At 42.8% G+C, this 27,898-nt stretch overlaps 2 protein-coding genes and 1 pseudogene across 4 annotated transcripts in view; 1 reads left to right on the forward strand and 2 right to left on the reverse strand.

Annotated features, from left to right (window-relative positions):
• The window catches only part of CHST7 (carbohydrate sulfotransferase 7), a 29,433-nt gene extending 9,484 nt beyond the window's left edge, over nucleotides 1-19,949 (forward strand). Inside the window, exon 2 of the mRNA XM_041742016.1 lies at nucleotides 19,524-19,949. The gene's annotated coding sequence lies outside the window, so the exon portion shown is untranslated. The remainder of the gene's footprint in view (nucleotides 1-19,523) is intronic.
• LOC121483455 lies at nucleotides 16,013-16,392 on the reverse strand (annotated as a pseudogene).
• A 1,028-nt stretch (nucleotides 19,950-20,977) lies between the features above and the next one.
• SLC9A7 (solute carrier family 9 member A7) overlaps nucleotides 20,978-27,898 on the reverse strand; it is a 147,732-nt gene continuing 140,811 nt past the window's right edge. For 2 of the 3 annotated variants that reach the window (XM_041741643.1, XM_041741642.1), the window contains one exon: nucleotides 20,978-27,632. In XM_041741643.1, coding sequence (XP_041597577.1) covers nucleotides 27,378-27,632 — 255 coding nt within the window. In that variant the 3' untranslated portion in view covers nucleotides 20,978-27,377. The remainder of the gene's footprint in view (nucleotides 27,633-27,898) is intronic. The other variant, XM_041741644.1, reaches the window with a different exon arrangement.

The raw sequence follows: 27,898 nt of genomic DNA on the forward strand, positions 1-27,898 counted from the left end.
AGGAACCCCAATGTGGGACTCGATCCTGGGACCCCGGGATCATGCCCTGAGCCAAAGGCAGATGTTCAACTGCTGAGCCACCCAGGCATCCCACGAATAACTTTTTCTAAGGCACTGTTCCCTTGCCTTTTTTATGTTTCAGAAGCGTGGACTTGATGCCTCTGCTTCCACTAAATCCAGTTGTGACAAAATCTTATTTATGAGGTATGATCTGAAGGTTACAGAAATAGGGGAGCCCGGGTGGCTCAGTCAGTTAGGCATTTGCCTCTTGATTTTGGCTCAGGTCATGATCTCAATCCCGGGTTGTGAGATCGAGCCCCCTGTCCAGCTCTGTGCTCAGTGGGGAGTCTGCTTGAGATTCTCCCTCTCCCCCCTCTCTCCTTTCCCTCTCCCTTCTGAAAAGTATAAATGAAATAAAATGTAAATGGTTTAAAACAAATAAAGGTTACAGAAATAAAATAATGAAACGTAGGAAAACACTATAGGAGTATGTAACATTTCATTAGTTTCTAGTCCCAGCATTTCATTGCTACATTTTTTAAATTATTATTTATGATAGTCACAGAGAGAGAGAGAGAGGCAGAGACATAGGCAGAGGGAGAAGCAGGCTCCATGCACCGGGAGCCCGACGTGGGATTCGATCCCGGGTCTCCAGGATCGTGCCCTGGGCCAAAGGCAGGCGCCAAACCGCTGCGCCACCCAGGGATCCCTCATTGCTACATTTTTAATGGTGTCATGTGCATACACGCAAGTAGATCTCTTAGAAAAACATCTCCAGCAGGGTGGTCTTATGTAGCAAAGGGTGTACACGTTTTGCATTTTGAGAGGTAGAGTTCTTCAAAGTTGGCCCCAGTATTCACTCCCAACCAGCTGTTTCTGGGAGTGTCCTGTTTGCCAGACTTTCACCAATGTGCATTTTACTGATTTTTTTTTCATTTTGGCTGGTGTGGTGGCTGGAAAAATGCTTCCTCCCCAAACCCCAGCTTTCTCTGACTCCGCGGGGCATCTCAGAGGGTGAATGATTGCCTACACCTTGGTGTCATGGTGACCAGAGGAAATCGCCTGCTTAAGCCCTCCTGCAGGCCACTTGTATTTGGCAGGCGTCATTCCTGTGATCCTTTTGAAGGACCGGATACACTTTGAAATAAAAATGCTTTTCTTTTTATAAAACTGCGCTGATGGGTGAGGGCAGGCTTAGCGAGCTCCGTGTTAGGATGGCCTTCTGGTCCCGGGGCAGGGGGTAGTGCCTGTTGACTTGACACTAGTGCTGGGGAGATTTGGCTGATTTTAAATAAAGCTTAACCCTTCTGACATTCTCTCTGTGCTCCTGAGAGCCCCCTTTGTAGTCTGGGGCAGGGGGGCGGTGGGTGTAGGGCAGGAGCGCCCGTTTGCAGTTGCCGAGACAGGATTCAGAGGGTTTTCAAAGAGGGTTTTTTTAGCCTGGGTAAAGATTTTCTTCCCATGAATACAAATGTAGTATAAATAGTCCGAGTGATGCTTTTAAAAAATATTTATAAGTAGCTGGCTTAAAATTCCTCAGTCTGCCTTTTCTCAGGCCGCCCTCCACATGAACAGCCCAGAAACTCCAAAAGCTAAACCGGTCTCGCCTTTCTGGGCCTGCCGTTCCAGTTGAATGAGGCGACTTAGAAGTGAACCTCTCTTCGGGAGGTCTCTGGGCTCCTCATCTTCTTACCCCGCGGTGGAACTGAAGGAGTTGGCTCCATTCAAAGAAACCTTTCTGCCTAAGTGCAGTAGACAATTAAGAACAGTAAGGACCAAGAAATAGCCCTGGCCCAAGTTCAAGAACGCAGGGAAGTGGCGAGCCGTTTGGGAGCTGAACAGGAAGCAGTTTCAATTGGAGAGAAGTCGCAGAGCTCAGTGATGTCTTCATGAGAGTTGGAACCCTTCAGCCTTGCACCCCCCCACTCCCCCCACAGCCTGCAGGCACCTCGCCAGCGTCCGGGTGTGACATCTGCAGCTGGCCCTGTTCGTGTGCAAGACCATCATGCTGGATGCAGGGGAGAAATTGGAGCATTGACCCATAGCGGATATTTGTCAGTTCAGGGGTTAAGAGGAGGTAAAGGATGGCCACCACGGTTGACGTCAAGGATGGCCATCAAGGATGACCTTGTTCAGAGTGAGCAGACTGCCCTTCCCCTGAAAGTCAGTGTGAGTGGCTGGGAGCTTTGCCGTAGAGCGACATTCTGGAAACAGGCATTGAGGCAGATGTGTTTTTGCACATGGAATGGAAGTGTTTGTGCATGGAATGGAAGCCCTTTCTGTTCAGTCTCCCGGGCTGGTGTTAAAAGGAACCCCGGAAGGCACGGGGCGAGCCGTGAGGATGCAGGGCAGCCCCTGGGCCCTGGTGGCAAGATGTCTCAAATCTAGCCTGAGACACAAACGTCTAGAGGGCCAGCTTGGAGAGATTAATATTGTGTGATTAGTGTCATTTGGTCAGGGTAACCAGCAGGGGCTGGAGGCAGAGAAGCCAGCCTAATTGAAAGTCAGAAATAGAAGGTGCCAGAAACATTTGTGAGGTATGGAGAGCAGGTAGGGGTTCAAGACCGTGAGTTCTTCTGTGTGAAGATGAGGCACTGAGGGAAGTTAGGAGCAGCTGCCAGCGCGAACTTGGGAGGCTAAGGGAAGCAGTTCTGATATAACAGATCAGGTAAGCAGTGGGGAAAAGGCCCCAGAGCTTTTGAGGTCACTCTCCCCATGCTTGAGACCAGACTTGATGGGAAAGGACTCGTCACTGCTTCAGAGAGATTATGGGAATATTAAGCCAAAAAGACTAAAATCAAGATAGTGTTTTATTTATTTTTTTAAAGACTTTATGTATTTATTCGTGAGAGACACACAGAGAGAGAGGCAGAGACATAAGCAGAGGGAGACGCAGGCTTCCTGCGGGGAGCCCGATGTGAGACTCAATCCCAGGACCCTGGAATCACATCCTGAGCCAAAGGCCAGCGCTCAACCACTGAGCCACCCAGGTGCCCTGCAAGATAGTGTTTTAAAAATAGGACTTCCTTTCAAATAGCCTAGAGCTGGCATATGTTGAATATACGGATTTTAGAAGCCATAAAAGCAGATACTGTTCCTTGCTCTAATAAAGGGCATCACCAACACAGATATAATAAAGTAATACAGTTTTCAGGTTCTATAAACAATAAAAACGGTTACCCTTTTGTTGCCTTTCTGGGTATTCTGCACACACACACACACACACACACACACACACACACCTTCCCCAGCTAGGGATGGCAAAAGGGACTGTTTTGCAAAGAGGAGATTGTGGGCTGAAAATAAACACACATGAACACACCCTCCCAAACAACAAAATTCCCACCATTATTGAATGCCTTTTAAATTTATTTTGTTTTATTTTTATTTCTCAACAGAGGGAAAGAAATAGTTTTGAGCTCAGGAAAAACTCATGTCATGCTCCTAAATATGGCAATCTCTGGCAGTCCTACGGGCCCAGGGGAAGGCTGATTTACCTGCTCCGACATCCTGTGCCAACATGAACCTGCTCTTGGCCTTTGTGCCATTTTCTTTTGAAGATTTATTATTTGAGAGAGAGAGAGAGAGAGAGAATATGAATGTGTGGGAGAGGGGGTGTGCAGAGGGAGAGGGAGAGAGAATCTCAAGTAGACTCCATGCTGAGCATGGAACCCGCTGTGGGCCTCGATCTCATGGCCCGGAGATCATGACCTGAGCTGAAACCAAGAGTTGGGTGCTCAAGTGACTGAGCTACCCAGGCACCGCCATGGGGCCATTTTATACCCATCAACCATGGACAGGGCTAGATGAGGCGTAGGGCAGACAGTGCCTTGATGTACAGGAAGAGATACTTGGAGTGTGGGCACAGACTCTGTATTCTGACTAGCCATCCTAACCTGTGAACCCTAAAGTTGACCAGGGGCCACTCCTGTGGGGGCCCAGTGGCTGCCCGAATGACAGATCCAAGCTCCACCACTTCCCAGCCCCGTGCCCTTGCTAACCTGTGACACCCCCACTTGGTGGATGACAAACATTTGCAGGTGGGCGATCAAACACATATTGTAAGATACTGACTCAGTTCCTTTACTTGAGTCGGAATGACTTTACTCACAAAAGCAATTATGTATGCCGATTGAAATTATTCCTCGGAGCAGCTCAATGAAAGGAAAAAACAAAAGCCAACTAGGCCGAGTCAGCTGTTTCCAAGTTTTATAAATACTGGTTTGGAGCATATTCATTTTGTTTGCAAGTGAGCTCAGAAACTTGGGACTTTTTCCGCTGGGGGTGGGCATGATAAAGCTAGAAGCCGGTTATTATTTTTATCCTGTTCTGTTGAGGAAATATGATGGCCATTAAATTTTGGCTCTAGTTGACTCTGGGACTTGACCAATGTCTCGCATGTGTTGGTTTTCCTTGGAATTCTGAAGCAGAGAAGTGAGTGTTTTTCTCCTCCTGTGAGCAGCGAGGGGGTAGGGGGCAGCTTAGCTGCACATGGGTTGCCCAGATGCCAGCAAGTGGCTTCTCCCCTGGTGTCTCCCCCTACTCCCCAGGCCAAGAGTTTTGTCTGTTTGTGAGGTTGTGTTTTTGTTATTTTTAATTAAAACTCATTCTCTGTATTCACCGGAAGTGAGAGTTGTTTCAAGTATTAAGTATGACTGTTGCAGGGGCACCTGGGTGGCTCAGCGGTTGAGGTCTGCCTTTGGCTCAGGTCGGGATCCCGGTGTCCTGGGATAGAGTCCTGCATCCGGCTCCCCGCGGGGAGCCCTGCTTCTCCCTCTGCCTGTGTCTCTGCCTCTCTCTCTAGGTCTCTCATGAATAAATAAAATCTTTAAAAAAAAGCAAGTAGGGGATCCCCGGGTGGGTCAGCGGTTTAGCGCCTGCCTTCAGCCCAGGGCGTGATGCAATTCTGGAGTCCCGGATCCGGTTCCACGGCGGGCTCCCTGCAGGGGGGGCCTGCTTCTCCTTCTGCCTGTGTCTCTGCCTCTCTCTCTCTCTATGTCTATCATGAATAAATAATAAAATCTTTAAAAAAAAAAAAAAAGAAGGTATGACTGATGCAAATATACTGGCCCCCGCCCTGCTACTTAATTTTTCACATTGAAAGTCTGGAAATAATTTCTAACACTGATGCTATTGAAGTCCATCTCTAGGCTGTTTGGGGGGTGCGGTTGTGTGAGCAAACGAAATGTTTCCTATTACACTTCAGAGTCCCAGTGAGGGGATGCTTGCCCTTTGACATTTCTGGGATTTCAAGTATCATTTTCACATTCTCCCCAAGCAGCTCCCTTAAAGAAAACACACACACACACACACACACACACACACACACACACACACACACCACTAACTTAATGGCCCTTTTGCCGTAAACACTGCCAGTCATTTCCGTTTTCCTTAGCACCGCCGGCTCACCGATTGGAGGTGAAAACAGCAAGGTTAGAGCTTAGTCGGGGCCGGCGGGGATCGAGGATCGAAGGTGGTGGCGTCCTGCCCCGAGGCCGGCCGGGCCGGGCGGTCGGGAGAAGCCCCCGCGAGCAGCGAGCGGCCGAGCAGCCGCGGAGGAGGCTGACGCCGCGCTCTGCCCGTCCGTCCTGGAGTGGCCCGGGAGGAAGGCTGTCACAATGGGCTGGCAAGGACGTCGCCCTTGATAATAGGTCCTGCTGAATGCCCGGAAATCTCCGCCCCGCACCCCACCCCGCCGCCAGCCCAGCACCTACCAAGTCAGCCCGGGGCCTCACCTGGGCCAAGTGCGTGGGGGCGGGGGGCGGGTGTCATCCTGGTCGGCGGAGGAAAACTTGGCAGAAGGGCGAGTAAAAAAAAATCTACAAGCGCCAAAAGAAAAACAAAAACAAAACTGCAACTGCGAAGGAAGGAGCGAAGGGAGACGTCCGTGCCCGGCTGCTGCTCTGGGGGGGCCGCGGCCGGTACCTGCCTCCCCGCCGAGGGCGCGGCGCCGCCTCTGCTCCGCAGACTTGAATTTATTTATTTCTATTGAAATTCAGCTTGCCAACATCTAGTGTAACAGCCAGGGCGCAACACGAGGCGGACCCTCCTTAACGCGGATTTTTTTTAAAAGATTTTATTTATTTACAAGAGAGAGGCAGGGATCCCTGGGTGGCGCAGCGGTTTGGCGCCTGCCTTTGGCCCAGGGCGCGATCCTGGAGACCCGGGATCAAATCCCACATCGGGCTCCCGGTGCATGGAGCCTGCTTCTCCCTCTGCCTGTGTCTCTGCCTCTCTCTCTCTCTCTCTCTGTGACTATCATAAATAAATAAAAAAAAAAATTAAAAAAAAAAAAGAAAAAAAAAAGAGAGAGGCAGAGGGAGAAGCAGACTCCACGCAGGGAGCCCGATGTGGGACTCTATCCCGGGTCCCCAGGATCACACCCCAGGCTGCAGGCAGCGCTAAACCGCTGGGCCACCGGGCTGTCCCCGGCTGGTCATTTAAATACCAGGAGAAGTGTAGCAAAGGACGCAAAATACACTCAAGTCTTTAGTGTATGACTTTGAATCTTTATTTTTTAGTATTTAAATTCAATTGCCTTTGAATCTCTTTTTTTAAGATTTTACTTATTTATCCATGACAGACACACAGAGAGAGGCAGAGGGAGAAGCAGGCTCCACACAGTGAGCCGCATGTGGGACTCCATCCCAGGACCCCGGGATCTCCCCCTGAGCCGAAGGCAGACACTCAACCGCTGAGCCACCCAGGTGTCCCAGACTTTCAAACTTTAAGGAAATGATCAGTTTGTTGTATGGATAAAGAAGATGTGGTCTATGTATACAATGGAATATTACTCAGCCATTAGAAATGACAAATACCCACCATTTGCTTTCACGTGGATGGAACTGGAGGGTATTATGCTGAGTGAAATGAGTCAATCGGAGAAGGACAAACATTATATGGTCTCATTCATTTGGGGAATATAAATAATAGTGAAAGGTAATAAAGGGGAAAGGAGAAGAAATGGGTAGGCAATATCAGAAAGGGAGACAGAACATGAGAGACTCCTAACTCTGGGAAACGAACTAGCGGTGGTGGAAGGGGAGGAGGGCGGGGGTGGGGGTGACTGGGTGGCAGGCACTGAGGGGGGCACTTGATGGGATGAGCACTGGGTATTTTTCTATATGTTGGCAAATTGAACACCAATAAAAAATAAATTTATTATTTAAAAAAATAAAGTGCAAGTGATTTTGTGAATTGAGTATTAAGGAGAGACTTGACCCTTGGATGCCACATATTTTTAAAACAACCCTTTACACGTGCTTCTCAAAATAGCGATACAGTGAAATCTCTATAATTCTGTAAATTAATTGCACCCAGAGTTTTTTTATTATCTGTTTTCTGTTATCATACAGGATAGGTGTTTTTAAAAATTGAGGTATAGTTGACATACAACGTATTCGTTTCTGGTATGAGATTTGACATTGATATACATACGAAGTCATCACCGTTGTAAGTGGTAGTTACCATCTGTCACCATGCAAAGTTACTACGAATTATTATTGACCACATCCCTGTGCTGTACTTTGCAACCCTGTGGCTTATTTATTTTATAACCGGAAATTCGTTCCTCTTAATCCCCTTCACTTATTTCACCCCTTCCCCTACCCCTCTTCCCTTTGGCAACCACTAGTTTGTTCTCTGTATGAGTCTGTTTTGTTTGTTCATTTGTTTTTTCGATTACATGTGTAAGTGAAATTATATGATATTTGTCTTTCCTAGACTTATTTCACTTAGCATAATGCCTTCTAGGTCCATCCGTATTGTCATAAAACAGCAACATTTTATTCTTTCTTCCGACTTACTAATATTCCATTGTGTGTATGTATGTTTGTGTATGTATATATACATATATATATCTTCTTTATTCACACACACATCTTTATTCATCTGTTTGTGGACGTTTCAGTTGCTTCCATGTCTTGGCTCTTATAAATAATGGGCAATGAACATGAAGATGCATATATCTTTTTGAGTTAGTATTTTTATTTTCTTTTGATAAATACCCAGACATGGAATTGCCAGATTGTATGGCAGTTCTCAATTTTTTCAGGAATCTGTATGCTGTTTTCCATTTTGGCTGCTCCAGTTTGCATTCTCACCAGCAGTGCACGAGGGTTCCCTTTGCTTTACATCCTTGTCAACACGTAATATTTGTCTTTTTGATACTAGCCATTCTGACAGGTGTGAAGCAGTATCTTATTATGGCTTTGATTTGCATTTTTCTGATGGTTGGTGATGTTGAGCATCTTTTCTTTCTTTTTTTTTTAAAGAAAAGATTGATTTATTTTAGAGAGAGAGAGAAAGAACACTCATGGAGGAGAGGCAGAAGGAGAGAGAGAGAGAATCTTAAGCAGACTGCACTGAGTGCAGAGCCAGATGTGGGGCTTGATCTCAGAACCCTGAGATCATGATCTGAGCCTAAACCAAGAGTTGGACGCTTAACCAACTGCACCCCCCAGACACCCCTTGAGCATCTTTTCAGGTGTTGGTTGGTTGTCTTTATGTCTTCTTTGACAAATAGCATTTTTCACAGAACTAGAACAAATGATCCTAAAATCTGTATGGAACCTGAAAGGACCCTGAATAGCCAAAGCAGTCTTGAAAAAGAAGAGTATAGAGTATATGACAAAGCTATAGTAATCAAAGCAGTATGGCACTGGAGACACCTAAATCAATAGAACAGAATAGAGAGCCCAGGATAGGTCTTTAAATAATTTTGTCTTCAGAATATCCAGAAGGCTCTACACTCATTTCAGGTGCTGCAGGCAGTAGCAAACATTTTTATTTTCTTCAGATTCTGGGTAAATGGGAATGGTTTTAAACAAGATGTGTTAGTAGCTTCAAATTTAATTCTTAATTGTCAAACATCCAGCACCTGAGGGAAAAAAAGGGCAGTGCTAGGTACTTGGTCACTGAAGCTTGCTGATAAACTGAGTGTTTGGTTTTTAAATTTGCACACAAAATTGAATATTTCATAGCTTCAAATGAATAGGGCCCCCAAAGTATTACAAAGAGTGAAATCTGGAGTAAATTAAAATTTTATTTATTTTTTTAAATTTTTATTTATTATTTATGATAGTCACAGAGAGAGAGAGAGAGAGAGAGAGAGAGAGAGGCAGAGACACAGGCAGAGGGAGAAGCAGGCTCCATGCACCGGGAGCCCAACGTGGGATTCAATCCAGGGTCTCCAGGATCACACCCTGGGCCAAAGGCAGGCACCAAACCGCTGCGCCACCCAGGGATCCCTTATCTAAGACACTGGTGCTTAAGAATTGAGGGAACCATCACATTAAGAACTCATGGATATGCTGATGTTTTATATTTTTAATTATTTTTAAAAGATTTTGTTTACTTATTCATGGGAGACACACACAGAGAGGCAGAGACATAGGCAAAGGGAAAAGCCAGCTCCTTGCAGAGAGCCTGCTGTGGGACTTGATCCCCGGACCTGGGATCATGCCTTGAGCCAAAGGCAGATACTCAACCACTGAGCCACCCAGGCATCCTGGATATGTTTATATTTTAAACACAACGTTTAGTTGGTTGAGTGTCCAGCTCTTCATTTCTAGCTCAGGTCATGATCTCAGGGTGTGAGATTGAGCCATTTCAGGCTTTGCACTCAGTGGGGAGTCTGCTTAAGATTCTTTCTCTCTCCCTCTCCCACCCACCCCTACTCGAGTGCTCGCTCTCAAAGAAACAAAAACAGAAACAGAAATGAACAAACAAAAACCAACCCAAAAACCCACAACCCAAAATAGTGGGAAAATGTTAGGAAATTAACTGATAGGTTTTTAAGGTCCTACTTGGGGACTATGGGCTCCATGGAGGTAGACATCAGGACTGGAAGGTATGTAAGTACCCCTGCCCTCGATTCGGTAACCTTCAGGAAGTATAGGAGGACAGGAACCCATTTGCAGTGTGAAGAAGGAAAGGGCCTTATAAGGTTGCTTTTGGTACACTGAGGACTGCCCAGCCTGGATTAGCTGGGCTTCAGAATGGCTCTTCAAAGACTCCAGAGAGGCAGTCACAGAGCTTTCAGAGCTCCTCTCCTCCCACCTTGTACTGCCAGCGATTTGATAAAAAATTTGAACTTGAATGAAAAGCAACTTACAGGTAGATAAAATAAATTTTTAAAAAGATTTTTAATAAAAGGATTTAAAGAGTACTTTTGGGTCCAGAGGTGGGGCTGGTACTGTGTCCATAAACAGGATATTTGTTAGGACAGGTGATCTGACCAGGTAACATTTAGCACTTGGTGAATTACTGCTACATTGTTTCTGGGTCTTTAAGACAACTCAAATGGAGAGGTAGACACACTGCACAAAGAAGCAGTTGGCAGAGGGAAATTTTTTATTTTGAAATAATTGTAGACTCCTAGGAAGTTGCAAAAACAGTACAGGGAGGTCCAGCGTATCCTTCACCCAGCTTTTCCCAGGGGTCACATCTTTCCCGTAGGTCACTATCAACACCAGGAAGTTAACATTAGTACAATCTATAGGCCTCTGTTTTTACACATACTCCTTTTGTGTGTATGTGAGTACATGGACCTGTGTACTTTGATCTCACGTAGATATGTGTGAATATTACCACAATCAACACACAGAACTGTTCCATCAGCATAAAGAAAATCTCTTGGGCTACCCCTTTATAACCATATACCCCACCCCATCCCACCTTTCCATGGCAAACATTAATCTGTTCATCTCTAGATGTAATTTCAAAATTGCTATATAGATGGAATCATGCAGTATGTGATCTTTTGAGATTGTTTATTCTCAGCAGAATTCACTGGAGGGGCACCAGGTTGTCATGTGTATCAATAGTTCTTTCGCTTTCATTGCTGAGTAGTATTCCACAGTATGGATATACCACAGTTTGTTTAACCATTAACCCACTGAAGGACATTTGGATTGTTTCCAGTTTTTAAGTATTATAAATAAAGCTGCTATGAAATATTGGTGTATAGGTTTTTGTGTGGACATTACATTTCCTTTCTCTGAGATGAATGCCCAGGAGTGCAATTGTTAGATCATATGGTAAATGTATGTTTGCTTTTTATAATAAACTACCAGACTTTGTCAGAGTGGCTATACCATTTGACAGTCCCACCGGCAGTGTATGAGAGATCAGATTTCTGTGCAGCCTCACCAGGATTTGGCATTGTTACTGTGTTGTACTTTAGCTGTTCTGTTAGGTATGTAGTGGTTATTGTCCTTGTGGTTTTTAATTTGCATTATCCCAGTGGCTAGTGACATTGAACATCTTTTGTGAGCTTACTTGCTGTCCAGATCTCCTCTTTGGTGAAATGTTGGTTGAGGTGTTTTGCCCATTTCCTAATTGGATTGTTTGTGTTTTGCTCTTGCATTTTGAGTTATTTATATATTCTAGATAAAAGCCCTTTGGTAAATATGTGGTTGCAAGTATTTTCTCCCAGTCTGTATCTTATTTTGTGTTTATATCATATTAACAAGATCCTTTGCAAGCCAGAAATTTGTAAATTTTGATGAAGTCCAACTTAACAATTTTTCTCTTGTGGATTGTGCATTTGCTGTGGTGTCTAAGAACTCTTTGCCCAGCCCTAGGGTCCTGAAGATTTTCTCCTGTGCTTTCTGATAAATATTTTATATTTTTGTCTTTCCTTATACATTTTAGGATAAGCTTATCTATATCTACATTTAATTCTATGGTTCATTTTGTGTTAGGTTTTGTTTAAAGTGTGAGGTTTAGGTAAAGGGTTAGTTTTTGCCTGTGGATGGTCTGTTTCAGCACCATTTACTGAAAAGATGATCATTCCTCCGATAAATTGCTTTTTTATTTTTTGTCAAAAATCAGTTAGCCATACACATATGTAGGTCTGTTTCTGGGCTTTTACTGCTCCACTGATCTATGAGTCTGTCCTTCCACCAATACCACACTATTCTGATTAATGTGGTTATATCTATCTTAACACTGAATAGAATGATTATTCCTACTTTATTCTTTTCCAGAAAGGTTTTTAGGTATTCTAGTTTCTTTGCCTTACCATGTAAATTTTAGAATAATGTTGTCTATATCTACAAAAAGCATTGATGGAATTTGATAGGAATTTTCTAAAATCTCTATATAGGTCAATTTAGGGGGAATTTGACATCTTTACTGTTGAGTCCTCCAATACATGAACATGGTTAAGTGTCTCTTTTTATTCAGATCTTGTTTAATTTCTTTTACTGGTATTTTGTAGTTTAGCCTACAAGTCATTTACTTGTTTTATTATATTTATATCTAAATCTTTCATTTATTTTCAGTGATTGTAAATAGTATGAGTTTTAAGATTTGGTTTTAAAATGTTCATTTCTGGTATATATAAATCAAGTAGATATTTAATATTGATCTTGTATCCTGCAAACTTACTGAATTGATTTGTTAGTTGTGTGTGTGTGTGTGTGTGTGTGTGTATTCCTTGGGATTTTCTATGTATATAAGCATATCATTTGCAAATAGGGACACTTTTATTTTTTCCTTTCTAGTCACTATGGCTTTTATTTCCTTTTCTTACCTTATTTCATTGGCTAGGACTTCTAGTATTATGCTGAATAAGAATGGCAAGTGCAGACATCTTTTGCCTGTTTCTGATCTTAGGGGGGAAGTCATTCAGTCTTTTACCATAAGGAATGAGGTTATATGTAGGTTTATGTAGAATTTTTTTTTTTTTATTTTTTTTTTAATTTATGATAGTCACAGAGAGAGAGAGAGAGGCAGAGACACAGGCAGAGGAAGAAGCAGGCTCCATGCACCGGGAGCCTGATGTGGGATTCGATCCCGGGTCTCCAGGATCGCGCCCTGGGGCAAAGGCAGGCGCTAACCCGCTGCGCCACCCAGGGATCCCTTATGTAGAATTTTTAAAAATCAAGTTGAGGCAGTTTCCCTCTATTCCTAGTTTGCTGAGAATTTTTATCATGAACCAGATGTTAAGTATCTTTAATGGATGGAAATGCCTTTTCTGCATCAGTTGATAGGATTATGTGGTTTTTCTTCCTTAGCTTGTTAACATGGTAGATTTCATGATTATTGAAACTAAGCCAGTTTTCATCCTGGAATAAACCCCACTTAGTCGTGATATATAAATTTTTCCACATATTGTTGAATATGATTTACTGATAGTTTGTTGAGGATTTTTGCATCTAAGTTCATGAGAGATACTGGGGTTTTTTGGGCATTTGTCTAGTTTTGGCATCAGGTAATACTGGCCTCATAATTTTGTAGAAGAGATTATGTAGAATTAGTGGTAATTCTACTTTAAATATTTGGTAGAATTCTCCATTGAACGTATATGGGCCTGGAGATTTAGTTTTTGGGAGTCTTTTAATGATTACTTCAATTTTTAAATAGATATAACATCAAATTATCTACTTCATATTGGATGAATTATGGTAGTTTGTGCTTTTTGAGGAATTGGTCCATTTCACCTGAGTTGTCAAATTTATGTATGTAGAATTATTCTTAGTGTTTTTTATCCTTTTAATGTCTGTGAATTCTGTAGTGGGATCCTATTTCATTGCTGATATTAGTAATTTGTCTTCTCTTTATTTTTAGCCTTGGTAGAGGTTTATCCAATTCTTAATCTTTTTTTAGAACCAGGTTTTTGTTTCAATGATTTTTCTCTGTTGTTTTTCTGTTTTCAATTTTACTGATTTCTGTTCTTGTTTCCCTCTACTTGATTTGTGTTTACTTTTATCTTCTAGTTTCTGGAGGTGGGTTTTTAGATTATTGATGTGAGACCTTACATCATTTGCAGTGTAAACATCTAATACTATAAATTTCACTCTCAGCACTGATTTGGTTGTGTCTCACAAATTTTGATATGTTGCATATTCATTTTAATTCGACATATTGTTGTTTAATATTCCATGGATTATTTAGAATTCTCATTTTCAAGGATCTGGAGAATTTCCTGATATCTTTCTGATATAGATTCTTAGTTTGATTCCATCATTAGTGAACACATTCTGTGTTATTTTAATTCTTTTAAATCTATTCAGGTTTGTTTTATGAACCAGGATCTGGCCTATGTTGTGAATATTCCATGCGTGCTTAAAAAGAATGTGTTTCAATGGAATATTACTCAGCCATTAGAAATGACAAATACCCACCATTTGCTTCGAAGTGGATGGAACTGGAGGGTATTATGCTGAGTGAAATAAGTTAATTGGAGAAGGACAAACATTATATGGTCTCATTCATTTGGGGAATATAAATAATAGTGAAAGAGAATAGAGGGGAAGGGAGAAGAAATGGGTAGGAAATATCAGAAAGGGAGACAGAACATGGAAGACTCCTAACTCTGGGAAACTAACTAGGGGTGGTGGAAGGGGAGGAGGACGGGGGGTGGGGGTGACTGGTTGGCGGGCACTGAGGGGGGGCACTTGACGGGATGAGCACTGGGTGTTATTCTGTATGTTGGCAAATTGAACACCAATAAAAAATAAACTTATTATTAAAAAACTATAAACATAACACTAAAAAAAATAAAAGAATGTGTTTCAGGGGTGCCTGGGTGGCTCAGTTAAGTGTCTGCCTTTGGCTCAGGTCATGATCTCAGGGTCCTAGGATTGAGCCCTATGTTGGGCTCCCTGCTCAGTGGGGAGCCAGCATCTTCCTCTCCCTCTCCCCCTCCCCTGCTCATGCTCTTTCTCTGTCTCTCTCAATAAAAAAAATACAATCTTTTTTTTTTTAAGAATGTGTTTCTATTGTTATTACGTAGAGTGTTGTACAAATGTCAATTCAGTCTTGTTTGCTTGATGGTATTATTTAGTTCCTTATATCATTGTTGATTTTCTGACTGGTAATTCTGTCAATTGTTGAGAGAGGTATTGAAGTTTCCAAGTATAAATGTGAGCAGGTCTACTTCTCCTTTCTGTTCTTTCAGGTTTGCTTCAAAAATGTGAAGTTAGAGTGAAGAAAATCTTTCTGTTCTACTTCTCCTTTCTGTTCTTTCAGGTTTGCTTCAAAAATGTGAAGTTCAGTTGTTTGCTGCATACGTCCACATTTTGGATTGCTATGTCTTGTTGGTGGGCTGAAACTTTTATCATTATGTACTGTCCTTTGTTGTCTCAGGTAATTTTCTTTGCTCCAAAGTTTATCTGATATTAATATAACCACTCTTCTTTTTACCGATTTTTTTTTAGAGAGAGAGAGCATGAGGGGTGGGGAGGTGGGCAGAAAGAGAGGGAGTTCAAGAATCTTAAGCAGGCTCCATGCCCAGCACAGAGCCTGATGCAGCGCTTGATCTTACAACCCTGAGATCATGACCTGAGCCAAAATCAAGAGTCAGACACTCAACCAACTGAGCCACCTAGGCACCTCTTTTTTTTATTTTTAAATTGAGATGTAATTCACATACCAGAGTTCATCATTTAAAGTGTTTGATTCAATGGCTCTTAGTACATTCAGAAAGTTGTGCATTGATCACCCCTAATTCCTGTTTTTCTGACTATTTTTTTTTTTTTTTTTTTTTTTTTTTTTTTTTTTTTTTTTTGTTTTTCTGACTATTATGTAGAAAATGGAGGAATGCCTGGGTGGCTCAGAGTGTGATCCTGGGTTCTGGGATTGAGTCCCACATCGAGCTCCTTGCATGGAGCCTGCTTCTCCCTCTGCCTGGGTCTCTGCCTCTCTCTCACTCTCTTTCTATGTCTCTCATGAATAAATAAATAAATAAAATCTTAAAAAAATAAAATAAAAAATTGAAAGACCAAAATGCAATTTTCATTCAATATATATCCTTTGGTCCTTATGTAGTTTTTTTAAAAAAAGATTTTATTTATTCATGAGAGAGAGAGAGAGAGAGAGGCAGAGGGAGAAGCAGGCTCCATGCAGGGAGCCCGACGTGGGACTCGATCCCGGGTCTCCAGGATCAGGCCCTGCGCTGAAGGTGGCACTAAACTGCTGAGCCACCCAGGCTGCCCCCTTATGCAGTTTTGTTGCAGAAAGTGAAGCCCATGATTTTAGAATGATGATAGCAATTTATCAAAGTAAACAGTTTTCACACAGTTTCGATAATTGCAGCAATTTCCTCAAACCGCTTGTAGAAATTCTGAAATTGTGGAGTTGACATTTCAAAGGACTTATTCTTTACATGGCCTGAATGATCTGCCACTTTTAGCATCACTGTAACATAAGGACACTTAGTGATATGCAACTGTCTGAGCTTATAGCCATACACAGTTTGAGCTGAAAACCTCTAAGCTGGTTGGTGACCTCACTTAACATATGGCAGCAGTCCACTAGACCTTTCCAGGCAAGTGTCCAGGGCTCACACCAGCAACTCCCCTTTCAATTAATGTTTATATGGTATATTCTTTTCATCCTTTCGCTTTCAACCCACGTATATCGTATTCAAAGTGAATTTCTTGTAGACAGCATATTGTTGGGTCATGTTTTAAAGCCATCCTGCTGGTCTCTTTTTGTATATTTGTAAATTTAGACCATTTATATTTAATGTAATTATTGATATTATAGGGCTTACATTTGCCATTTTTATTTATTTAATTTATTTTTAAGATTTTAAAAATTTATTCATGAGAGACACAGAGAGAGGCAGAAACACAGACAGAGACAGAAAGAGAAACAGGCTCCATGCAGGGGGCCTGATGCAGGACTCGATCCCGGGTCTCCAGGATCACACCCTGGGTTGAAGGCAGACGCTTAACCGCTGAGCCACCCAGGCATCCCATATTTGCCATTTTTAAAACTTGACTTCTGTTTGTTCTATTTATTGTTCCCATTCCCCTTTTAGTTTTCCTGTTAGTTACATGAATATTTTTAAGGACTTCATTTTATCTGCAGTGTTTCAGAGTATTTTTCTTTGTATGCTTATTTTAGTGCTTTCTTTAGATTATACATATGCAACTAATCACAATCTACTGGTCTCGACATTTCACTGCCTCAAGTGGAAGTATACAAACTTCATGTCCATTTAGCTTCCTTTATCCTATCCCCTTTATAATCCTCTTGTATTCTTTTATATACATATTGAGAACTGTATCATATAGCATTAATAATTTTTGCCTCAACTATCAAACTTTTTTTTAATTCAAGAGAATAGTCTGTTATATTTGCTCTGTTCTTTCTTTATTTGTGATGCTTCATTTCTTTCCTTTACCATTTCCTTTCTGTTGGAAGAACTTCCTTTAGTAGTTCTTTTACAGCAGATCTATTGGCAACACATTCTCTTAGTTTTCTGTCACCTGAGAATGTCTTTATTTCACCTTCATTTCTGAAGGATAGTATCATGGAATATACAACTCTGCATTGACAATTATTTTTTTTCAGCACTTGAAAAGCATTGTGCCACTTCCTCTGGCCTCCATGTTTTCAGATATGAAATACACTGACATTCAGATCATAGTTTCTGTAAGCAATGCATCCATTCTCTCTAGCTGATTTCAAGATTTTTTCTTTGTCTTCCCTGAAGTTTGAGGACACTGTATCATGGTGTAGATTTCTTTGTGTTTTTGGTTGGAGTTCACTCAGCTCCTTGAATCTGTAGGTTTATGTCTCTTGCCAAATTTGGGGAAATTTTCAGACATATTTATTCAAGTACTTTTTTAGCTTCCGTCTCTTTTCCTCCTCTTTCTGGAACCCTGATGAAATGAATAGGTCACTTTTTGTAGTACCACAAGTCCCTGAGGCTATGTTCATCCTTTTTCACTCTATTTTCTGTTCACAGTAGATAAGTTCTATAGCTCTCTGTTCCGATTCACTAATTCTTTACTCTGTCATCTCTATTCTGCTATGGAGCCCATCCATCCAGTGAGCATTTAAAATTTTGGTTATTGTACTTTACAGTTCTGCAACTCCCATTTAGTTCTTTTTTTAATATTTCTTTGCCAAGAATTTCTATTTTTAAATTCTTTTTTTTTAAAGATGTTATCTATTTATTCATGAGAGACACAGAGAGAGAGGCAGAGAAATAGGCAGAGGGAGAAGCAGGCTCCCCATGGGGACTTGATCCCAAGACCCCAGGATCATGACCTGAGCCAAAGGCAGACACTCAACCACTGAGCCACCCAGGCACCCCTATTTTTAAATTGTTTCAAGTGTGTTTCCTAATGGCTAACTGAAGCATATTGATGAGTGGCTTAAAATCCTTTTTGGATAATTTCAGAATCTTTGCTGTTTCAGTGTTGGCATCTGTCACTTACCTTTTCTCATTCAAGTTGAAATTTCCCTGATTCTTGGTTTGACATGTGATTTTTAAATCATATCCTGAATATTTGGGATACATTTGAATCTCTGAATTTTATTTAGATCTTCTGTTTTAGCAGGCCTCTGCTGACACTGCTGGGGGAGGAAGGGGTACACCACCTGGTTACTATCAGGCGGGGGTGGTACTCTAGAAGCCCTGGCTTCCCACTAGGGCTCTCCAGACAGGAGGGGGGGTTTGTGTATGGTGCTTGGTTTCTGGCTTCTTGGCTGACCCTTTCCTTGTCCTTTGGGTAGAGGTAATAGGCTTTTCTTGGGGCTTTTTGGTCTGTGACCATTTGCATTCCTGGTGTGCTGGCATCTCTAGTGTCTATTCCCAGATCTAGGGGGAAGCATGAAGAAAACCGAGGGAACTCACAGCTCTGCTGCCCCTCATTCCCCAAGGTCTGCAGTCAGTCTGGTTTCTTGTCTGGGCCCTTCACAGAGTTATTGTCTCATGTCTCATGTTTGGGGGTTTTTGTTACACTCTGTGGAAGGAATAAGGACAAATGCACTTAACTCCATCTTATCGGGAACCAGAGTTAGTCCTTTTGGAAATTGATTTATATTAAACTAAACTATACTGAAATTTGACACGGTGGCTCTTCTTTTATGTAGATAACCTGTACTAACAATATTAAAGGTTCGTAGGAAGGCCACAGGGCATTTATGAAATTGGCTCTTTAATGGGGATCTTTAGTGCACAGTCTTTATCATCTTGAAGATGCTTCTTTCCCAAACTCTGCACTGCACAAGCAGTGGGCTTTAATGAAAGAAGAAAAAAGTTCAGATGCCCCAAAGGTAGAAAGCTGGACTTGTTGCTTATACACAGCCTCCGTTTTACACAAGAGCTGATTGTTGCTGGGATGACTGATTTTGCCCACGTGAACAGTGCACACGTGGAGGATGGACGGTTACGTGGTCAGTGCCTGAAGGGTACAGCTTCGATCCCAGCTCTTCCCCCACTCTCCCCAGCAAGTCTCAGGACATTCTGTCCCCCTCCTCGGGTGCCCCCACAGCAGGAGCTGCAGAAAGCGCGGTCATCCTGGCAGTGGTGCCCAATCTTTTTCCTCACCAAAATATCCCTTGGGTCACATTTTCTCCTGACCTGTCCTCACCAAGCAGAAATGATAGGTACTGGCGGTATGGATTTCCAGCACTGGATCACACAGCTTAAATAAGGGAAGATTATGGGCTTCATAGTTAAGAGGCCTCGTAGCATCAGAGTTCAACAGGCCTCCTGTCTGTGGGTTGCTGTGTTCTGAAGTTGAAAACATCCTTTGTTTTTTCCCTTCCAGGTCAGCTACCGTGAACCGGGGCACTCAGCATGTTGCCCCAGCACTGGAGAAGCCACGCTGCGGAGGTAGTCTATCACAGTCAGAGACTGGGACTTGGCTGGGTACCGACTGCTGTGCAATTCTGCAGAGCAGCAATATCACGAGCTGTTAAATAATGACCGACACGTTGGTTGAAATGAAGTTTTCAGTAAGGAAGTGACAGTCCGATGTGGGTAATTATGGCCATAACTTTAGTTCCCAGCCTGAACCTGCCTCTGCTGGAGCCATTTCAACAAGGTGTTCTCAGAACAAAGAAGAGACGTGGTTTGGTACCATTTCCCATAAGCAGCAGGTGTCTGAACAAAACATCAATGTGAATAAGGGCCAAGTGCAGTCCTTTGTATCTTGATTAAATTACTTGATATTAAATAAAAGGTCTGAGTGCTATTGGTTTAAACCTGACTCATTCGGCTTTTTCAAAGAACTCCCCCTACACCTGCCCCTAAACCAGTTTTTAAAGATTTTATTTTTCATGAGAGACACAGAGAGGCAGAGACACAGGCAGAGGGAGAAGCAGGCTCCATGTGGGGAGCCCGACGTGGGACTCGATCCCTGGTCTCCAGGATCAGGGCCTGGACTGAAGGCGGTGCTAAACTGCTGAGCCACCCGGGCTGCCCCCTAAACCAGTTTTTAAAAAGGAATTTCTTTCCCTGGGGTGGGAGAACCCTAATGAGCTGACACAGATTTTTGCTATCGAGTTTTTCTGTCTGGTGTCTTTGTAATTATACTATTAGATGACTCCGCAGTCCATGTTAACGACAAGATTTGTTTTGTTTTGCTAGGATGCAGATTTTTATGATGAAGTTCAGTTGCATGGTTCAGGGAAAAGCTAGTCTACATACAAGGGAATAGGAAGACTCTGAAGGAAACTATTGAGTTCAAGAATCTTAGCAACACTCAAAGCCTGTTAACGACTTGTATGCCAGAAGTCACAATACAGACCAGATCTGAAGTGTTTCTCTTAATCCTGAGGGACATTAAAATCTCAGAAATCTGTTGCTGTGATTTTTTTTAACTTTTTTTTTTATTGGAGTTCAATTTGCCAACATATAACACCCAGTGCTCATCCCGTCAAGTGTCCCCCTCAGTGCCTGTCACCCAGTCACCCCATCCCCCACCCACCTCCCCTTCCACCACCCCTTGTTCATTCCCAGAGTTAGGAGTCTCTCATGTTCTGTCACCCTCTCTGATATTTTCATTCATTTTCTCTCCAAGTTGCTGTGATTTTTAGACCTTATTTTAAAACTTAAGTTTTTCTAGCACCTAAATCAGGGGTTGGCAAAATCCTTTCCTGTAAGAAAGCCAGACAGTAAATCGTCCAGGCTTTATGCGCAAATTGTCACTGGCTTCTGTCACAACTACTCAGTTCTGCATGAAAGCAGTCACAGATCTTATGCAAATAAAGGAGCCTAGCGTAGTCCAATAAAACTTTATTTACAAAAATAGATGGTGAGCTGGATCCGAGGGGCTAGCTAGCCTTAATTTGTCAGTCTCGGGCCTAAGGGAGCTAGAGAGAAATAGGTTCCACTCAGAAAAGAACCTCTCAGTGAGGGAAAGAAAACACCAAGAAAAGGATCACACTGCATTCTTCTACTAACAGACGATATGTTTAAAATGCAAAAGAAGATTAGCTCAGCCAGTTAATCTTTTTATTTTGAGTTTTGTAAAAAAAAAAAAAAAAGCTTTGAGAAAAATGTGTTAAATATAGGTCAATGGCAGGAAAACATGTAGCTAGCTTTACAATATCAATCAAAACATATACACAAAGGCAAACAGTAAATAAAATGCTAGGGAAAGGTAGCACTTTGGGGGCCTACCTGCAGTTTTCCTTAGTGCACATAAAGGTTACTGATCACTCCAAGTCTTCACTTTTTCACAGTTAAACATACTTTTATTTCATATATCATGTTTATTTCTATAACATACTATAACATTAATCTTTGTAAGACCACTGGTTTGCTACTGATGAATGGAAATAGAAGACAAAATTCTCCCCAATTACATTGTGTAAGCTCTTAAAATGTTCCCTGGAAGGTCATGTCATCTCACGTTAAATTCATCCTATACTATTTTTAAAAACTGCTCTTCAGCTATTAAATGAATCTTGGTGACCTTCCCATTTAATCATTTTATCGGACACAGTGAAACTGCCTAAGTAAGAAGGACCAGGTGTGTTTTATGTAAAAAATGATAAGACAACCTAGGAGGAGGTGGTCCTACTGTGAACTCACTCTTCGAATGAGTGATTTCAGTGATACATTTTTTTAAATTTTTTTTTAGTGATACATTTTAAATCCACAGACTTAACACCCACACAATGGGAAGTCATTCCTCTGCTTCCCCAAAGCCCATGACTGGCATCATCGCAACTGAAGTGTACCCCAAATGTCCAGGCAGTTGGACTGTCACCCAGTAGCATGGGGGTCTTCACTTCTTTCAGTGCTTCAGACAGCAAGTGCTGGGCTCTGTGGTGTTTACAAGCCTCTTTCTGAATTCCTCAACATACACAGGCCCTGCAATTTTCCACTGACCCTAACATTTTGGCAATTCTGCTAATCGTTTTTAGAAGGCAGCCACCTGAATAGAAGGCAGCCTCTCTTGGGTCTCCATGTGCCTCTCAGGGCTTTTCAAAATGCAGCAGGACAGGAAGACCTTCCTTCTCATCCTCTCCCAGGTTCATGTGGCAGACGACTGGCTGCCTACGTGTTCCATGTGGGCCGTGGTTCTACCCTGCTTACAAAAATAAAACTAACATCAACAACTTTGGTTTTGTTCATTACAATTTCTGCTCATGCTAGGTGACATGTTTGTTAGTTAAGAAAAAAGAAAGCACTACTTAGAAAAATTGAAACTGGGAAAAGGGGTTTATTTCCAGGTCTGGTTTTGAAAAGATTGTCAAAGAACCTACTTGCTTTTCCTTGTTAGAGACTAGCATTGCTTTCTGGAGCATTTCTCTGTATATTGTCCTTATTAGGGTCTAAGAAAGGTGGAAATTCTCTTCAGGTGCCAGAGTGAAAGCAGCATTCAGACGGGTTGTTGCTAACTCTTGGCCACTAGACTTCCTTCAGCTTCCTGTAGCAGAGTAGGGCATCTCACACTGGTAGGCCAGAGTTTCACTTGAAGACCAACATAAGAGATCAGAACTCAGTGATACCACTTGAATGCACGTGACAGGCTCACTCCTACACTAACTCATCTGCAGCATCAACATCAAGAGGTGTGCATGAGACCTGCCAAGTTCCCTGTTGCCGAAGTGGAATAAGAAGTCACATTATTATTGAATCAACAAGCTGACTTTCCAGAAGCCCTTGTTCCAGATTACATCTTACAACAGATGGGAAAATCAGCTTTGTGATATGCGTCTTAGAACTCACCAGGGGAAAAAAGAACTCACCATGGGTACCCAGCTAGGTGTTCAAGACGATGATTCTCTCATCCGTTGAGTGGCTCAGTGGCCTCACCACCAGTGCATCACTGGTGTTTCTACATTTAGAAATTGTTCTGTTCAGGGACACCTGGGTGACTCAGTTGGTTAAGTGTCTGCCTCAGGGTCCCAGGGTCCTGGGATTGAGCCCCTCTTTGGGCTCCCTACTCAGCGGGGAGCTTGCTTCTCCCTTCTCCCTGCCTGTACTGTCTCTTGCTTTCTCTTTCTCAAATAAAATCTTTTTTATAAAAGAAATTGTTCTGCTCGTATTAAGGTATCTGACATGGTGACATTGACTTCCCCCGCAAAGAAAGCGATAACTGGACAGGGGGGCATGTGTGTGTCATGAAACAGCCCTCTATTTTGGAAGGAAATTGCCCTAGACTGAAATGTTCATGGACAGCTGAGAGAACGTTTTTCACGTTTTCTAAAGAGACTTAAAAAAAAAAAAAAAAAAAAAAAAAAAAAAAAATAAAGAGACTTAATTTGTTCACCAAACCACAGAGGACATTTTCAGGTCTCAAGAACACAGCCTGAAAGTTCCTTGCTGTTTGCCTGATGAAACATTTGCTGTCGCAGTGTGAGACCTGGCTGCAGGGCATCAAGTTGCTTGTTCAGCTGCCCCAGTGAGTACCTCGGATAGGCAGAGTCCATTTAATCACATATGCCTTCTTCCTATTTTTGCAGCCTCATCTAAAGTGCAGATTTCCTTCTCGAAGAGACAAGGTTCAGGTCTCCTTGTAGTCCCAAAAGAGAGTATTAAGAGGAATGGCTGGAGTCTGTCCCTCCTCTCTTCCCTATCTGGAAGTTTGCCAACATTGCTGCCTTGTGACCTGGAAGTGGTCACAAGCTTCCACTCACCTGGGGCCTCCACTCAGGTGTTACATGGGCCCACCCCCATCCTAAGGAGTCCAGCAGGGATTCAGACCTGGGGACAAGCTACGTGTGATGAGAAAGAAAGCTGACTTGACTTGCAAAGGGGACTCCATTTCATCCTGGGTTATGTTAAAATGACAAGCTTCTCCAAAACCTTCACACTTGATAGTCAGCTGCTCAGTTAAGACCAAGCCTCTTTCTTTCCATAAAAGAGCAGCCAAGAGGACAGGTTTTTAATCCCCACTCACCCACCCAACACATCCACTCAAGTCACCCTTCTCTCCCTTTTATGCACTAAGGTGGTTCAAGTGTGACATTTTCAGTTGTCCTTTATGGTGTATGTTCTGGAGTTCTGCAAAGATTATTTGCATGAAACTCTTTCACAGCTGTCCAATCTATATTAATTGGTCATCACTCAGATTGTTCCACAGGACTAATGATTAAAGGAAACTTAATTTGCTAGGCTATTCTTCAAGGTTCCAAATAGGGTCCACTCCAGGTTGTGGACTAAAAGCCTCCTGACCCTGGCTGCACACTAGAATCCCTGAAGATCCTCAATAAAACACTGAAGCCAGGCCCTACTCTAAACCTACTGAATGTGAAGCTCTGAACATTGGGCTCTTACACTGGTATTTTTAAAAAACCAGCCAGGCAACCCTAATGCACAGCCAGGATTGAGGACTTGTCCTCTAGAACAGCTAGCTCTGCTGAACCAACATCCACCCCTCCAACCCAGAACAAATATGTTTATAAGATGTTAAATCTGAGGCACTTAGCAGTTTCAATTGGATTTATGCCAGATTGGCAGCAGACAGTTGGCATTGAGTTAGATGGTTTGGGGGCTTCATGGCACCTACTTTTCCCCATTCAGCATAGGTATAAAGCTTCTAGAGATGGAAATATTTTGATGAATGGACTCATTTCCTAGCATCTCTGGTAAGGTCAGGATTATTCTTCATATCTTGGAAACAAAAATTAGGATCATATGTCAGTGACTTACTCCTATCCACTGAGTAAAAAATCCAACCAAATAACTACAACCCTAGCAAAATTGTAATCTTGGCAAATCTCCATTTACTTAGATTTAAGTAGGTCCAAATAAAACGTTTGGAGTCAAGACTACAAGACCCTTTTGGTGAAAACACAGCAATCTATGTATTGATTTAGGACTAGGATGGAGAACTCTGGTTATTTTCCCCCCTCACGAGTGTATTTCTAATTAATTTGACAAAAGCTTCTTGGAAAGCCAAAATGCCAACAAAGCCTTGACTTTAATGAGGAGAGGATGGGTCCTACCTGGTTGGCTCTTTTTCAAGAACCCTATCGGGGTTTTCCTGTTAGCTTTTTCCCTCCAAAATTAAATAAGTAAGCAACACAAGAGAGAAACAAGGTTTTATAAAGACCCAACCAAAGAGCTGACCAGCCTATCCCTCCATCTCTGCAAATCACACACACACACACGCCTCACCTTTCAAGTTTACAGGCATGACTGGTCATTACTGAGGTAACTGTACTGAATAAAGCCTGTGCGGGTTCTGGGCACAGGCACATGTGCACATCTCCAGCCTTCTGCCAAGCCTGGGAGTCGCTCTCTGCACTCTGACCCCACGACATGACTACCTCCTGTCCAGGGGCTCTCTAAAAAAGCTGTTTCTCTGGCGTGGGCTCAGAGATTTTCTCAAGTCCCTGACTAGCCTAGGTAATTCTGAGCCTTACAGGGTGAGATATGTTGTTTAGCTCACTTTTCAAGCTTACAAAGTCCATGGATGCCCATGATAAAATAAAAATGGAATTTAGGATACATAGAAAGGAAAGAGGGGAATACAAATCATTTAATTATATCATATCAAACCATATGAAATTGCCATTTCTATTTTTTCAAAAATGGTTAAATATCAGCAATTTCATATGGCTGAACTTAATATTTGCCCATTTTGCACAAATCATCAATTCAAAAAGCAAAGTATAATAATGTCTTATCTAAATATTAACCATTAAAAATGCGAGTTAAGAATATTAAATGGCTGGTTTCATTTATGGATGCACTCGACTGGGCCACAATTTTGTCTGCCACAATAAGAAAAATGCCCACATTTTATGAAAGCAATTTTTTTTATAGATTGGGTTTTCACATATACTAGCACTGAAGCAGAGACACAGGGAGAATCCCAAACTTGGTTTCTAAGGGCTCCCTCAGTATTTTACCTGGGAGGCCCCAGGTATGGGCAGGTAGTACAGTTCACCCACAAAGAAGCCAAACTAAAAACCTAAATTTCAAACCATGCTCACACATTAAGCTGGTGCGAGCCTCCCCAGATACCAAGAAAATGACCCTTCTCTACATGGCACTCAGTGTCAAGACATCTGGATTCTTAATCTTACAGTAGGCGGAACCTTCCATGGGATTGAATAACGCTTAATTTTCCATTGACTTGCCTCTCATTCCTCACATGGCCACTGAAATCCCATGCATTTAGTATCAAAGTTTGGAATTCTACTCGGTCCTTAGAACAGGAGCTTGTATTTTGTGTTTTGCAGTCAATATTTTTTGCAGTGTGGTGTTTTTCCACACTGGATACTAGCCTATTGCCTCCTAGGCTCCTTGCTGCTCTCTCATCCCGATAAAAGCATCCCACAAATCTTGGTGTTATTCCTAAACCCACAGTAGAAATCTCAGTCCTATGAATCGATTGCCAGGCAGCTCACTCACATGGTAGCCCTGAAGAATTGACTGATTTTTGCCATTAGTTTCTAAACAGTTTCTCCTGTCCTCAGATTAATTTTAAAAGCCCAACAGCATAACACACTTTTGCCTTTGGTTTTAAACATTTCAGTAGCTACTTCTTTCTGGAGATTTCCAGAGAAGGAATGCTAATTCTTTCCCCATGTTGAAATGTTCACGGACATAGTTCCAATCTTCAGCCTCCTGGAAACCCAGGTGGCGAAAGGGGTCCAGAAGCCTGAAATGAGATCGCGGTCCTACCATCCTCTGTGCTAGGGCCTCTGCTCAAATTGCATCTTCGTGAGTTCTGTCCCATTGACCACCGGCTTCCCGTGATCTTTGGAGATCCAATCTCAGCTGCCTCCTTCTTGATCGTTCTTCCAGCCTGCTCTCCCCTACCTTGCTATTCCTGCAGCCAGCTGGGCTGGCACTGCTGTGTATCGATTGGAAGCCTCTCCTGGGAGGACTCCCCATGCCTGCCACACCTTGCTCAGATACTGCAGGTGAAGGAGTTAGACCATTAAAGCATGCTATTTGTTTGTTTGACTCTGAACAGCACACTACTAAGTGAAAAAGTAGGAATTAGGTCTGCATTTGTCTTGAGTTAGAGACATAGAAGCCCCACCATCTGCATCTTGGGTTAAATTTTAAATGTTAAGATAGCTTCAGACCTCAGGAAGATAGAAGCATCAAGTTCCACTCAGTCAGTGCCCCATCTCAAACAACCGTGGGGCTTGCGGCCTCCTCACTGCACGTGTGGGCCGCCTCATCGCTGCAGGCCCTGGGGGGAGAGTCACGCGTTGTCCTCCAGGGGGAACACCAGGCGCGTGCCCCGGCTAGACACCAGCTGGTCTCCTATTCCCAGGGCTCGGTCCAGCACCTCCTCGGAGCTGCTCTTTGTTCTCCGACTGCCCTCGAGGCTTGTGGAGGCCGTGTGGGAGCCCGGGGAGCCATTTGCAGTCACTGTGCTGTCCCCCCCGTAGGTCAGGGTGAGGTCGCCCTCGGTCAGGATGAAATCCGAGTCTTCTTCTCTCAGCGGCTCTTGGTTCTGCAAAGTGCAACGAATGACAACAAATGGGAGACTGGTAGCTTCTAGGGCTGGAGCCAACCCCAACCTCAACTCCTCATCTGAGAACTGGGGCTTGTGAATCATGACTGCCTTGAGCCCCTGGTGTGGATCCTGGATGTAAGTAACCTGTCCAGTGCTATTTAAGGCAAGGGTACCGGTGCCCCAACCACGGCTCTGAATCCCAGGAAGCAGTTCCGATTTTCAATGCTCAACAGCTTGGGATTAGTGACAAAAGGGAAGGAAGG

This window comes from Vulpes lagopus, chromosome X, assembly GCF_018345385.1.
Source record: "Vulpes lagopus strain Blue_001 chromosome X, ASM1834538v1, whole genome shotgun sequence".
NCBI classification, from domain to species: Eukaryota; Metazoa; Chordata; class Mammalia; order Carnivora; family Canidae; genus Vulpes; species Vulpes lagopus.